The sequence below is a fragment of the Schistocerca americana genome, chromosome 2, assembly GCF_021461395.2.
Source record: "Schistocerca americana isolate TAMUIC-IGC-003095 chromosome 2, iqSchAmer2.1, whole genome shotgun sequence".
Lineage (NCBI taxonomy): Eukaryota > Metazoa > Arthropoda > Insecta > Orthoptera > Acrididae > Schistocerca > Schistocerca americana.
Genome location: NC_060120.1, coordinates 341,098,012 through 341,114,294, shown reverse-complemented (window position 1 = coordinate 341,114,294; position 16,283 = coordinate 341,098,012). Strand labels below are relative to the sequence as shown.

Genomic DNA, 16,283 nt, shown 5'->3' with positions numbered 1-16,283 from the left:
ATTTAGTTCGACTACATTCCATTATCCTCGTTTTGCTTTTGTTGATGTTCATCTTACATCCTCCTTTCAAGACACTGTCCATTCGGTTCAGCTCCTCTTCCAGGTCCTTTGCTGTCTCTGACAGAATTACAATGTCATCGGCGAAGTTTTTATTTCTTCTCCATTGATTTTAATTCCTACTCCAAATTTGTCTTTTGCTTCCTTTACTGCTTGCTCAATATACAGATTGGATAACATCGGGGAGGCTACAACCCTGTCTCACTCCCTTCCCAAAGTTTTTCCATTCGTCTGTAAAGAATTCGTGTTAATATTTTGCAGCCGTGGCTTATTAAACTGATAGTTCGGTAATTTTCACATCTGTCGAACACCTGCTTTCTTTGGGATTGGAATTATTATGTATGAATTTTGATTTCACGGTTGTACTGCTGGAAAGCTTCACGGGCGTTGCATTGGCTGGTATCTTTTTACGCCCATGAATCTTTCAGGCATTTATTACGTCGAGTAAGCCCCAAATTGCAAACTGCTTTTAATTTGGGTTCTGCTTTATTTCGGTAAAGTTAGTTTTTAGTTTAATAAGTTTGCTTCTTTAAATTCCAGCCCATGCACGATCACAGATTTGCAGCAGGTGCAAAATTCTTTTAACCAATTTGTCTCCAGGCTACGATATTTTAAAATGCCCATGATTGTTAGACGAGTTGTTGTTATTTCCCGTTTTGAGGGCGCTTGTGATATTAGTGAGTCACCTCTTATCGGACGGAAGAGTGCGCTACTACGTGAATAACAGAATGTTGATACCTCCGACCGCCCAAGATTGAACGACAAATTTCGTGTGAATAAGGTCAAGACATTCCACTCGTATCTTTAGCCAGGATTCTTACTGAAAATGAATTTCATGCTATCAATGAATGTAAACAATATTGGCAACAAAAAAGCCCTCTACAACGTCTGAAACTGCCATGCATTCCGGAGAAACTCCTGGGTTTGACCAACATCGGGCTGTTGGACCGCACCCGAGCTGGCCACGGAAGACGTGCGGACAGTAGACAAGCGGGTTAAATCTTCATAATCATTTTGTTACTCTAGTGCAGGAGTGTCCAACCTTTTAGCTTACCCGGGCCACGTAGGAAGAAGACCGTCCTATACTTAACATTAAAAACACACACACACACACACACACACACACACACACACACACACACACACACACACACACACAGAGAGAGAGAGAGAGAGAGAGAGAGAGAGAGAGAGAGAGAGAGATTTTTTTTTGGGGGGGGGGGCGGGGGGGGGGGGGGTACAGATCAAGCATCGTACGGCGGGAGTTTCAAATTGAAAATATTCAATTTATCGTTTACCGAACGGGTGATATGTGCTCACTTCCGTGGCCGCATTGATACTTGCTTTGGGCATGTATGGGGCGCCTGCCGACATCGCTACTCCATAGCGTGAAACGACACGACAGTCGCGCATGTTGTGCAACATGTCCCGCATGTGCCTGCAAGGGTCCTTCCGAAGATTTCCTGACAGTGACGAGTAGTGCCATAAACTATATAAAAGACCTTGATATTTATCTATAATATTGTAATTTGTGTTATTTTGGAGAGCGGTGTTGAAATGTTTTTATGTAGTAGTTTGGTAATCTTTGTGTATGTATAGCTAATCTTGTGATTCAAAAACACCTAATTTATGCCATACAATAAATGTATAAGAATAAAAATCGTTCCCGCATGTATGAAAGGTCACCACCTGAGAACGGCGCGACAGATTTGGTTGATCGTTTGTTGTTGCGTTCGTTGTTGTCAGGACAAGGTTCGTATGAAAGAAAATGTTTTGGAAAATTCAACGCGAAAGTCGGAAATTAACATCAACTGCCGCTTGTAAGAAATATCATCAGTTTAAGAAGCCTCGACAGATTTGGTTCAGTTTTGACTTTGAGGTGTTTACAATTGTCAGGACAAGGTTTTTATGAAAGAATTCTTTTTGGATAATCAACCGGAAGAATCAAAAATTAAAATCAATTGTGAAAACTCATTTAAGAACGGTAAGAGCGATTTGGTTGATTTTATTTTTGTTGTGTTTTAATAAGGGAAAGCGTTGTTACCAAAATCTTGAAAAGATCTTGGATTTACTTCAGTCTTTTACACGATACTCTACTGAACCTGTAGACAGAAATGGAAGTAGAGAGGGAGGGGTGGTGGTCAGAGGGAGGGGGAAAGAGGGTATGCACAGAGAGATGGTGGGAGAAGAGATGTATGGAGAGAATGGGGGGAAGGTGAGAATAGGGGAACAAGGTATTTAGGATGTATATGCAATTCCCATATATATATTTAGCAATTGCTAAGTTTTGTCGGGTCCGCTATTAAGTAAATAAATTTCAGTGTGCATACTTTCTTTATCAAAGTCAGTCACTAATCGCGATATCTCTCACAATAGGGTTATTTAAATCCCTTTCTGATGAACCACACCAGCGACTGACGCCTATCTTGTGGGAATAAGTGAGAAAATTTGCTTGTTTGAAGTTCATCCTTACCATGAACGTTTGTTAGGTGGTATCTGCTGCGCGTCTCAGGTCGCGTTTCTTCTCCACTTTTCTTCCATACACTATACAAGGGGTATCATAAAGTTGTGATTAATACTTAAAAAATGAAACTGCATAATAAATTTTTATTTGTATGCAGGTACACGTCCATGGTACATATTGAAATCTCCGCGACAGAATACCTTAGCATGCCACTAGAGATGCTGCATCCCAGTTATAATTTGTGGTATCGTGCAGTAATTCGTTTTCAATAGCAGCAGAAACGTTGCATCTGTGTCAGGCAATTCAGACGGCTGAAGAAGTTACCTGGATTGGCTTATCACAACTGCATTTCCGTTGATACAGAAAAAGAATTATCGCACGACACTGCGCTGTGTGTCTAGGCTGCGCCATTTAATTCCGGCGACATGCTTCGGTACTGTAGCGCGGAGATTTCAATGCAGGCATGTAGCAGCAAACAAACAAACAAAAATTACCAGTCTGTTATTTGGCGCGATTCTGAAGACTTGCGACTACCCTTCGGATGCACGGTCTTACTATAGACGCATATAGGGGTGTGTGTGTGGGGGGCGGGGGAGGAGGGGGTGATAGTAGAGTTCACATGTGCACATCGCGTGTCATGCGAAGCCTGTCAACGCTGTTGTATGTGTTAGCGAATTGAGTAACTGAATACAATATGGGGTTGGCAGGCCTAAAAACTACGCTTGGGTTGTCTGATTTCCAAATTGTCATACAGGCGCGTCTATTTGACCCATAAATAAGACAGCCGATGGACCGTTGGCCTATCTAAGCTGTTGAGCGCTTTGCCGGTTTGCACACTGACGTGACAGTGTTGTCAGTCCACACTGAAATGTGCCTCGAAACTGGTTGAAGTTAGAATCACAATTCGAGGCGGTCTCACAGGTTCCTTTATCTAGCTCTGAGACACGAAGATAACTTAATTCTCAGAATTAGTGTTCTCGAATTCCTTATTTAGATTTTCTATTTCTGCGAAGTAGATAAATATTTATAGATACACGTAGGTCATTGAGGCCATGAAAAAAAATAATAATAAAGAAATCCAGTGAAGTTCGACGCTAGAGAAACAGCGTTGCTGCTGTAATTAATTTCGATGTGCCGCGACATTTTCCGTAATCCTTTGCTGCAAATTTCTCGGCAGGCGTCGCTGAATACTGTAAAGACTGAAGAGAAAATAATTTCTACTGTTTCTAAGATCATGTTTGTCGACCACCTCACAGCTGGTTTTATTACACCAATGGTAACATGGTCATCTTGAGTTAGCGGGCACACGTCGTAATATTGTCGTAGCTTAATATTCGTACGTAATATTCGCAGGGCTGCTCGGAGAAAATTTTCCACACAAACGACTTACCATTTGGCGCTCCTAACCACCCAATCTCTCCCCCCCCCCCCCCCCCCCCCTCCCCAACGCATGCAACAAAAGTGTGATCATGATCGGAACCTGTAGTTGAATAAAACAATTAAGCATTTGTGGTGTACAATATCATGTTTATGGATTACTCAACAATGCAGCACAATATGCACAAAACCTATCACTTATTCGCTGTTCATTCCCATCGCTAGGTGCTGCTTGTTTCCGTTCACAGTCTGTGATAAGGTTCTCCAGGTACAAGTCTTGTGGAAAAACGCGGTATTCATGACTTATTTTTCGTGGCTGTTCCAGGTGTTCAAAGTTGAATTCGGTGGCTTTTCACAACACATCGTGTGTGCATTCGAAAGTTATTCCGAGAAGCGCATTGGGACTGCAACTGAAATAGTTCACCGTATTAACGACCGAGAGGCCTCGCTCGTGCTGTGTGTCCTAACTATGTGACTCTTTTTGGATGGAGAGATCAGTCCTTGACAAAAAAAAAAAGAAAGTGCCAGAAATGAAAACAGGTTCGCCTGAAATCGTACACCACGGCAACTTGTGTCTAGAAACGATACGACTGTCCTTTGGCCGTGCGAACTTTCCTAGTGGGCAGAGGCTTACGTAAAGCAACAGGTTACTGACATACATGTGCTCAGAGCATTCAACGCTTCAAACCTGACGCTCATCTCACCACACAGTCGAACTGGCTAAATCGTAGCGAAACGAGGTGGTGGTTTGCAAAACGTTCAAATCTGCTTCTTGGATCCATAAGTGAGGTAGAATTAAGACGGCCGTTTTCTTTTTATCCAGTATATTCATGAAGATCTCTTATTACCCAAAACAAAGCGCCATAGAAATGACAGTGGCAGCGAACTCGATCGATGTGGTATCGTTCACGACACCTGAACAATGGTACGTGATGGTTTGCTGGTCATGGTGGACAAGCGAGGCGGCTGTAGCCAGTAGTGCCTTCGTTGCCCCATTCGAATCCATTCAACGACGGCAAGTCTGCGCCTGTTGGTGCGTTGCAGCTGTCCACTGTTCGGCAGATGGGACCCTTCCCACAGGGTGAGTCTGAAGGAAGGTACGCTGGGGTAAGAGTGCGCCGCCTAACACTACAAGACGCATGCTGTGAGCGAGCGACTGCTGTGCTGCCGTATTACTGTGGGAAACTGCGGACGCTGTTGCACCGTGGTGTAATTAGTAGTGCTGAGTACTGTTTCATGCGTCAACGCTGGGCATGTGGAAAACTGTTAAACACTAATTATACAACCGTTTTGTGTAAACATTGTGGTATGTACTATTCTCCTACACGCACCAGTTTAATTATATTTTTCATGTATGCCAATCGACTTGTAGGTGTAAGAGAGAAAGAAGATATTTGCATAACTTTTTGTTTCTGTGCGATGTATGTAAAAAGCTGTATCTTGGTACAGTGCTCAGTGTGACTGAAGCCACTACTTTACTCCATGAATTATGAGTAACTAACGAAAGTGGGTTTTTATTGTCAGCTTGCTTGATTTTAAGAATAAGCTACGATAAATTCGAATGTTCCAACGTTCTCTGATTTACACTATGTATTGTTGGTGAGAAAAAAAAGCAGCAAGATTTTTGGATCGTATGCTATATAATAAAATAAGTTACTTATACAACAGTTTGTTCGATACATGAAAATATCCAATTCCTTCCATGCCCTCACCGTAAACCAACTCGTATCAGATGAAAGTGCATACATTGATATTGGCCCTTATTTTAAATAGAGTACTCATCGCACAAGAGGCCTTGCTCTATATTTTTGCAACGCTCATTTATTATGTAAAATGTTCATTAGTGGTCCTTATAATCGTCAGTCTAGATTAGATCATAGTTTGGATGCGAGTTGAAGCCAACATAGGTATCTTGATAGTCTTTCGTTGTATCATACTAGCGATCCTGACGATGTTGTTAAATGTGTGTGGGGACTGGATATGCGTCCTAATCTGGGGTATCTCGGGTATTTTTTTGTTTTAAGGTTTTTAATTTTTTTGTACACAATTACTTACTTCAGAATATACAGTGGTTTTTTGGGTGCTGTGAAAGAGCAACATAAAACTGACCATGTGAATAACTCTGACCATAAATCAATTCCAACATTCTTGAATGTCTGACCTTGAGACTTTATTGCAAATGAAACCTTGGTAGGGAGGTGAAGTCACTTAAAATGAATAGGTCAATGGGTTGGAGTCATTGCTATGAGAGTGTTGTCCAGATGCTGAATCTGATAGTATAGTAGCTTCAGTGACATTACTTTTCTTAATTTTACCCTGTAAACAGGTACCATTACAAAGTTTCATTGAATGGAGATGGTGTAGTAGTTGCCCATTACAGGAACACGAATTTAAGCCCCAAACGGTGTGCCGAAAAGCAAGCTGGATTCATTGAATTTATATACTTATTGATACCAAACCTAATCTTCAGTGGTGGCTACAGTTCCAATTGATCACTTTTCTTTAAGTTTGTTACTTGCTCCAAAACAATATTGTTTGTCAGATGCATTTCAAAGTTTCGTGCAACTTATGGTGCTTGGTAGTATCCTAATCATAATTTGGAACTAGAACTTTCCTTACATACAGATTTTATGTTAAACTGACTGTGTGTACAATATACAGTCTTTGTTTAAAGTTGTGTGTGCTGAGAAACAGTGTGTACGGGAAAAACAGTATCCTCAATGGTGTAAATACACTGCTGTTTTAGTTAAAAGTATCGTCAAGAAAGAAAGGGAAATAGTAATTTTCACAGCACAGTATTTTCTTTCTCATGGTCCATTTCAACAGAAAACCTCTGCAATTCATTGTTTGAATATATGTCTCAGGCCCGCCTGAATGTGTAGATTGGAGAAGTGTGTAAAAATTTGAAGTTAAATTGGTCGAGAACTTTCCATGATTTTTTGTGGCAATGTTTCCCTTTTTTATATTAGTAAAGATAAAACAAAATGCATGTGCCTTTTGTAGTTCTATTTACATTTGTTTTCTTGTGTTGATCTGATCTTTCCATGCAATTACAGTTTCCAAAGGTGGCAATGAGTATGTAAATGCATTTTCCAGATCTCGTCTGCCTATTCAAGTACTGTTTAACTGAGGCTAAATCACATCATTATTTTAAGTTCCTGCTAATGGTTTTGTGGTTTGGTTCTAACGGTACCTTTACTTTTATTACCCATACTAATTTTAAAATGAAAAATTATTCTGTTAGAGCTGTCTTGAGGGCTGTTGCCAGCATGAAAGTGTTCCACCGAGTACATGGGAACAACAGCACATCCTTCATGTAATGATTACTCTTAAAAGTCTGAGCACTTCCTCACAAGCAAAATCAAGTAACATTTAGGATTGAATAATATGTGAGTGTGCCGATAGTTGCACTTCTGCACTGTGAAGTGATTTGAGAGCTATGTGTGAGGAGGGAGGGGGGGGGGGGAGTAGTTATGTTTGTCACTCTGTGTGTATCAAAATAGATACATGCAGGAAGAGGTTTCATAGAAATGAGAATTGTTACACGTTCTTCCCTTGGTGACTTAACGAATAGCTTACAGTCTGTGGGATGAATTGTAACTAACGACACTGGGTATCTACTTCATACAGTAACACAATGATGTTGCATGTGATATCATACATGCATGAACAGAACACTAGACAATTCATTTTGGTGCTATATTAGTTTTTGGTGAGTCTAATCTGTAGCATAGCTCAAGGTCTAAGTTAGGTTGGAAGGTGACGGTTTGGGTGTGAGTTGGTGAAGCCAATGAATTTGAATAAGAAATCTTAGCAGCCGTGACATACTGACCTGTAGGTCTATTTTATGTTAAATTCGGTTGAGAGTTGGAAAAGTGGTGCCAAACGCTTAAGCTACCCCAATCTGTGTGTTTGGCACCATGCATTAGCATCCGAAACTCTCTATCAGTTGTATAGTTTCTTCAATATGTAATTGGATCTATCAACATACAATAGTTGTTTTAAGTAGTTAAAAAATATTGGAAAAAGTTACCATGTTAATACCACATAAAACTAGCTGCCAAGAATCCTTTGAATTCTTGATTTTTAATGATTGAGAGATTTTATGTTTTTAACAAAGTTATTTCCAGAAAATGTTGCACACCATCAGTTGAAAATTTCATTTCCCATGGTCTTCAACAGGGTTTTCCCAAAGACAGACTATACATATTCACGTTCGTCAACTGACAGGAAGGAAATTTCACCAGGTGTAATCAATCCACCAAACATGTCACGACGAAGCTTACACCCTCGTACAATACCATCAGTTAGTGATCTTCGCAGGAAGTCTCCCACAAAGCTACATATTATGAAACGTGAAGTTGTGAAAAATGATGCAGCATCGAGATACTTCACTGAAACAAAATCTGATGGTGAGTATGTGATTCAGACTTATTATTTCCTTGGATATATTGTATGGATTAATTACTTGTACTGTTGATAACCATCACCAACTTTTCAATGAACGTGGCACGGAAAAAATTTTCTTGCCGATAGATTAATATCATCATTAAATTTTGCTTTTCTTTTAATGGAAAATGTTACACACTGATGTAAATGATGTAGTGTCTTGATACACACAATTGAAGCAACTGTATTGTTATTTATTTTTAAAGTAACTCTGTTTTAAGTGAATAAATTGGAATACTTTTTGTTGGACAGTTTCTCATCATCATTTATACCAAGCAGCCCTAACTGAAGGCCGAAGTCTGCTCCATTTTTTTGCATTGATAAACAGGCAGCTAAATTCAAGTGTTGGTTGCTTTTGATTCTTTTCTAATAAAGTATTCCCAAAAGTTCATTTGATAAAAACTGGTAGCTGAAGTGAAGTATATTGTATTGAATGAAGTGTGAATGGAGATGTTACAAATAACTAATGCTATTTTAATACTAAATGAAAATGTTGGTCTGAAACATACATCCAAAACACAATTAAGGTATCAAAGCTGTCAGAAAAGGATGGCAAGTGTTTTCTGGAATTCAAGGAGGGCTGTTTATTGTATGGACTATAAAATTTAAATTTATAATTGGCAAATACCAATCAAATATTATCTTAGCTGTGTGAGGACAGATGTGGATAACAAATGAGTTGTATCATGATGGTAATGTACCTGTCCACACAGATGCTTTGGCAGTGGAGCACATGAGGTGTTAGAAGTAAAAGCTTTATCCACCTATTCCTGCATGTAAAGATATTAGACCTGAGGTTAATCTAGAGATGGCATGTTACTTCTACACAAATATTTTACAAACCTCTGAAGAACACGTTACATTCAGTTCTCCATTGTTCAACTTACATGAACACTGGTTTAAAGTTCACTGCTGAGATGGAGAGGGAAGAAAATTACCATTATTAGATGATTTGCTTGAATGAAAATCATGTGGGCGGGCTCCCTGCGGGCCCAGGGACTAGAATAGGCCTGAGGTATTCCTGCCTGTTGTAAGAGGCGACTAAAAGGAGTCTCACACCTTTCGCCCTTTGTGATGGTCCTCTGTAGGGTTTGGCCTCCATTTTTCAAAACGTTCCCAAAGAGTGAGCCAATTGGGGAAGGGTGCCTTACGTGGTACATCATGTCCATCGTGCATTTAGATCATCTTTAGCGCACTTTCGTCGAGGCATTGCAGTCCCGCTCATCCTCCATCTCTTGGGTGAGGACACTTTGCTGGGTCTCTTTTCCTCCACCCACTTCGTTTTCTGCACTGATGATGATCGTGGAATTCTTTGCACCTCATATCCAGCTCGGTAACCAATCCGTTGCGGTGGGGCTGCCATGTACCCTGTTGTTTGTAGCCCCCTGACTACACAGGGTTTGCTCTGCTGATGCCTGCACCGTTAACTCCCAACATATGCCAAGGAGTAGATGCCCGTCACCCTGGGGCATTGGGGGACTCCTGGCATTGGGACTCCTGGCACATGGCCTTTGCTGCGGCTGGGTGGTGCCCATGGGGAGGGTCCCTGGTCGGAGTGGGTGGCATCAGGACGGATGACACGCCAGAAGCGTAGTACATCATCTCTTGCTAGTGGTCTGCCGCTAGCAGTCTGTAAGTGGGCAAAGTCTAACTTCAGTGCTAAGAAATGTGACCTCAAATCATTCCCTTCCCTGGCCACACCATGGGGGAATGCCAGGCTAAGGATGGCACTGAAGCTTATCTGCCCCGGTACCTTGTATGTACGAGAGTTGGTGGGGAGTCTTTCATGTCCATGAATCCTCTGTTTTTTGTGGAGCACTTGGAGGACAGGGTTTGGGAGGTGGAGGGCTTGTCCAAAATGCTCTCTGGGTCAGTCTTGATAAAAACAGCAACCTCTGCCCAGTCACGGGCATTACTCACTTGTGACAAGTTGGGGGATGTTTCTGTTACCATCACGCCCCATAAGAGCATAAATATGGTCCAGGGTATTTAACTCCACAGGGACCTTCTTTTGCAGTCTGACGGCGAGCTGCACACCAATTTAGAGCAGCGAGACGTTCATTTAGTCTGGTGCGTCCATTGGGGTCTGAGGAATAACCAGGTCGCCACCGGTGCCTCCATCTTGGGCCTTCGAGGGTGACACATTGGCCGAGAAGTTGAAGGTGGTGGTCTACTGCTGTGATGTCAAGCCATATATCCCTCCCCTTATGCAGTGCATTAAGTGCTGGATGTTTGGCCATGTCCTCTCACTGTACATCCAGTGTCACGTGTCGAGATTGTTGACGTCCATCGCATCCCAATACTCCGCGTGCTCCGCCTCCCATCTGTGTCAACTGTAGAGAGCATCATTCACCTTGCTCGCCAGACTGCAGGATTTTACAGAAAGAGAGGAAATTCGTGGAATATAAGACCCTGGACTGACTGACCTACACTGAGGACAAGAGGAAATTTGAGGGCCTACATTCTATGGCTATGATCTCCTTTCCGCCGCAGCGAGAACAGTTGTCGCCCCATCAGCTCCTCGGATTCCTGTTGCCTCTCAGAACCAGAACCTGCCCCCTTGATGGTGGGTCGCACTTCCCTCCCTGTTGCTGCTGCACCACCTACTTCAGGAGCAACATGCCCCCTCCTCTCCCCCAACCATGGGGATATCAGTCACCACTTCTGAGCCAGAGAAGCGTAAGTCTTCTTCGGTTCCTCTCACTAGGAAGGGGTCCCTTGGATCACTCCCTTCCCAGGTTTCTGCTAGTAGGAAAGATGACACCCGCCAGTGGTGGTAGAGCCCAAAAGCAGCTGGTCGTAGGGCTTTATGCTCATCCTCAGTCCCGGAGATTGAATCAGTGAAGTCCTCCCAGCCAGGGAAACCCGAGGAGGAATGAAAGAAATCCAAAAAGAAGGTCCCCAAGACAAAGGGAATTATGGTGGCACCCACACCACTGCTACTTACAAGCTCTCTGGATGAGGTGGAGATTCTGGCATCCGCTGAGGACCTAGATCTCTCTCGTCCCTCAGACACAATGGATATAGACTGCTCAGGCAAAAAATCGGTGGCAGCAGGTGACCCTGAGGGGTAAACTGCCTCATTGAATGTTCCATGTCTTCCCAGTCTCACAATGTCATCCTCCAGTGGAATGGCGGCGTTTTTTCCACTGCCTGGCTGAGATACAGCAATTGTAAAGCTTTACACGTGCTATCTGCATTGCCCTCCAGGAAACCTGGTTCCCCGAAATGCGGGCCCCTGCCCTCTGCGACTATAAGGGATACTGCAGGAACTGTAGTGACGGTAATTGAGTGTCAGGTGGAGTTTGCGTCTATCTCCTAAACTCCGTCTGTAGTGAACCTGGGCCCCTTCAAATCCCTCTTGAAGCTGTGGCTGTCAGAATAAAGAGAAAGCAGGAAATAACTGTCTGCAATGTATATCTTCCTCCAGACGGTGCAGTATCCCTGAATGTATTAATTGCATTGATTGATCAACTCTCTAAACCTTTCGTACTTTTGGAAGATTTTAACACTCATAACCAACGTTGTTTGTAAGTTGCTGGAACGTGTGGTGTGTCTGTGGTTGGGTTGGGTCCTGGAGTCATGTGGCTTACTGGCTCCATGTCAGGGTGGCTTCCACCAGGGTCGCTGTACCACTTGTATCCCTCGAGTCTGCCATCCAAACAGCCTTTTATAGATGCCAACATCTGGTTGCAGTCTTTTTTGATTCATGAAAAGCATATGACATCACATCCTTGCCACGTTACACAAGTGGGACCTTGGAGGCCCGCTCCCGATTTTTATCCAGAATTCTCTGTCGCTTCGTACTTTCCATATCCAAGTTGGTGCCTCCCAAAGTTCTCCCATATCCAGGAGAATGGGGTCCCGCAGGGCTCTCTATTGAGTGTCCTCTACCTTTAGTGGCCATTAATGGTCTAGCAGCAGCGGTAGGTCTGTCTGTCACCTTCTCTGTATGCAGACGCTTTCCGCATTCTGTACTGCTCCACCAGTACTCATGTTGCTGAGTGGCATCTGCAGGGAGCCATTCACAAGGCACAGTCATGGACTGTAGCCCACGGTTTCCAGTTTTCGCCTGCAAAGTCTTGTATGCACTTCTGTCAGCATTGTGGCGTTCATCCAGAACCGGAACTTTACCTTAATGACGATCCACTCACTGTAGTGGAGACATATCGATTCTTAGGACTGGTTTTCAATGCCCGATTGACTTGGCTTCCTCACCTTTGTCAGCTTAAGCGGAATTGCTGGCAGCACTTCAATGCTCTCCGCTGCCTGAGCAACACCAACTGTGGTGCAGATCGCTCTACGCTGCTGCAGCTCTACAGAGCCCTTGTTCAATTCCGCGTTGACTATGGGAGTCTGGTTTATGTTTCGGCGGCACCCTCAGTGGTGCATTTACTCGATCCAGTGCACCACTTTGGTGTTCGCCTAGTGACAGGAGCTTTTAGGACAAGTCCGGTGACCAGTGTCCTAGTGGAGGCCGGAGTCCCTCCATTGTAGGTTAGGCATGCACAACTGCTGGCCAGTTACGTTGTGCACGTTTATAGTTCTCCTGTGCTTCCGAATTAGCATCTCCTTTTCCCACCCGCGGCAGCCCGTCTCCCGAATTGGCGGCCCAGGTCAGGGCTAACAATTGCAGTTCGCTTGCGATCCCTTCTGTCTGAACTGAACTGGAGTCCTTCCCTTTACCACCTATACATCAGGTCCATTTACTTACATATCCATGCTGTACACCTTGGCTGCAGCTTCGCCTGGACCTTTCACATGGCCCTAAGGACTCAGTTAACCCTTTGACTCTCCATTGTCACTTCCTCTCAGTTCTCAACATGTACCCTGGCCATGAAGTGGTTTACACTTATGGCTCGATGGAAGATGGTCACGTTGGCTTTGCCTATGTTAATGGAGGACATGTAGAATAGCACTCCTTGCCCGATGGCTGCAGTGTTTTCACTGCAGAACTGGCAGCCATATTTTGTCATTTTGTCCTCGTGAGAGCAGCCTACAAGCTATCAACCAGTGCTACCCTCATCATCCTTTGGTAGCAACCATCCAGGAGTCCATCTATGCTCTGGAACGGTCCAGTCATTCAGTGGTGTTTGTCTGGACCCCAGGGGAGATAGGCGTCTCTGAACCTGACCTGCGTTCTGATTTACGCCACAGGGTTTTTTGGCTTTGGGAGATGGAATGGCATAACAGTACGCATAACAAACTGTGTGACATTAAGGAGACTGCGAATGTGTGTAAGTCTTCCATGCGGGTCTCTCGCAGGGAATGAGCTGTCCTCTGCCGGCTCCAGATTGGCCACGCTTGGGGTGACCCAAGGTTACCTCCTGTGCCATGAAGACCTGCCTCAGTGTCAGTGCGGCACCTGGTTGACAATGGCCCATATATTGGTGAGCTGTCGACCTTTGGCTGCCCTGTGACAGATTCTTCAGTTACCGCACTCGTTGCCATTAATTTTAGCTGACAACGCCTCATCAGCTAATTTAGTCTTACGTTTTATACGTGATGTGTTAGGGTTTTATCATTCTATAAAGTTTTAGCGTATGTCTTGTCCCTTTGTGTGCTCCTAATACTTCTAGGTTGGATGTTTTAATGTGTAGCAGATTGGCTGGCTTTTCCTTTGTATTCTCGTGGTCGGCCAGCCACGGTCATCTGCTCTCTTGTTTTTATCCCTTCTACCTGTTTCTTGCTTCTTTCTGTGGCTTTCTTTTCCTGTTTTGTCCATAGTAGTGGTGGTTGTCGTACTGTCGTTCTTCTGGTCCTTCCTTTCTCCTGTACGTCTCCTTTTTTTCCCCTCTTCTTTCCCTTATGTAATTATTTTACTGGGAACAAGGGACCGATGACCTCACAGTTTGGTCCCTTCCCCCCCCCTCTTCCCCCTTTCTTTTAAACCAACCAACCAATCTTATGGGTGGCTCACCAGCTCAATTTACTACAAGTATCTCAGTGCTGAAAACTTTCATAAATTCAGTCCAAAAGGGATAGGTTTTAACAGGCCGATGAAAGCTCTTTCTAACAAGGACCAGTTGGACTTTGGGAAGAACAGCTGTAGTAAACAGAATATTAAGTTAGCCATCATTAATAAATGAAAATATGGAAATACTCCATCTGATCAGCCTGTCACATTTCTTTCTTTCTTTCTTTCTTTCTTTATAACTGCATTAAAGAAAAAAGTTCTTGTCAAAGAAAATTATAGGTGCTGTGCCCACTGAAAGACAGCCTTGGTCTCCATTTTTCTGGGATTGTAATGTTTTTTGTGAGTGCAGTAGAAGCTATATTGGTTAGTCAGTACGTAAGATTTCTGAATGCTACACAGACCACTGATGTCATATTAATTTCATAGTTCTGACAAATCTGCTGTTGCTGAACACAGCCTTAAAAGCATATGCTGCTACCATAGGTGAGAATGTTTAGTTAAACACAATTGTTTAATGAGATGAATGGGATGAGAATCTTTATCGCGTGCTGCTACATACTGGATCTCAGTCATCAACGAAGTTCTTGAGATCAGATTGTGCAATAATGGCTTTTAGTTAGTTCAGAAGTGCATGGAATCAGGCACTCTGTGCTGAGAGCTACAGAGAAATAAGCTGAGTTATCTAATAGTCCAGCATTCTGACAGAATCAGCATTGCTACAGTTGTACTTCCATCATAGAGATTGAGATAATCTCCGGAAGCACACACAAGTTCTGTGGTGTCTGCATGACACATATTTGTTTGACAGTTAAGTGGTGGTGGTGGTGGTGGTGGTGGTGGTGGCAGAGGAAGTCGTTGAACGCTTTAGTAGACAAACAAATCTGAAACAACAAGAAAACTGGGAAATATTTATTTAGAAATCTGCTCATTGGAAAAATGTTTCAGAAGTGCATTGAACTGAGTAGAATAAATGGGTTTTTTACTGAAAATCACCCATTTCACTGTGATGTGGAAAAATTTTTCCATTTCTCGTTCTGGTACAATCCAATATACCTTGGGCAATTAACATCTTCCTGCAATATTTCTGAAGATAAAATCTCTTTGTTAATAGTTCCACATTCTTCTCACCTAAGCATGTTTTTTCATTGCTGTGATATCCTCAAAGGCAACAATATTTCCTCTGTTACCTTATTTAATGGTGTAGCAGGCACAGTAAAGTTGTAATCCACTAGAATATTGTAATTGCATTCCGTTTTTAATTTTTTCTCCCTGCCATTGGAGAAATGTAAGATGGAAAAATGTCATGTAGCTCCCCTCCCTCCCTCCACTATGGTTTTGAAGCACATTCATATGCAGAAAGTTTGTACAAATTTTAAGTCTTCAGTATCATGGTGTTCTTATGAATTTGAATTGAAAACCTGTGATTTATTGTATTATAAAATAAAGCACTATAATATACTCTACCCACAATGATACTACAGCAGTGGCAAAATGTATTTAGATGAGAAGAAACTGGAACTGTAATCATTTATACTTCTGCAGCTACTTCTTGTTGCTGAAGTTGGTATCGTGGATTGCCTACATTCCCACTTGTTACCTGTGCTTGTCATCGTCTGTAAAATAGGACCTCAGAAATGACTTCGGACAAATCTTTTAAGAGTACATATTACCTTGACCCGTGTGCTTAATTTCTGCTAACCACGTGCAGTGGGTAGTAATCATTTGAGAATGACCGCCACGTGTGCTGTCAAACTGCTAGTAGCAACAGAACCAGAAACAGATAGCTCCATGCAGTGTGTTGAATAAAACTAGTTTTGTAAAAGTGAAGTGTTATGTGCCATTTAGGCAAATAACATTTCACATGCCTTGTATAGTACAAGGAAAGATGATGGTAACAGAATAACATTAAGTAGGGAGTAAGTCACAGAACATATACTGTGCATGGGTGTTTAATTTCATATGTGCAAGCATTAAACAGAAGGTGTAGAATATGAGAAAAAAAGGTGTGATGATAAGTAA

The 16,283-nt window shown here is 42.7% G+C and overlaps 1 protein-coding gene across 2 annotated transcripts in view; it reads left to right on the top strand.

Moving 5' to 3' along the window:
- Positions 1 to 16,283, top strand: part of LOC124588666 (SUN domain-containing protein 2-like) — a 175,039-nt gene that overhangs the window by 74,143 nt on the left and 84,613 nt on the right. For both annotated transcript variants that reach the window (XM_047131476.1, XM_047131475.1), the window contains one exon: positions 8,081 to 8,310. In XM_047131476.1, the coding sequence (XP_046987432.1) occupies positions 8,081 to 8,310 (230 nt within the window). The remainder of the gene's footprint in view (positions 1 to 8,080; positions 8,311 to 16,283) is intronic.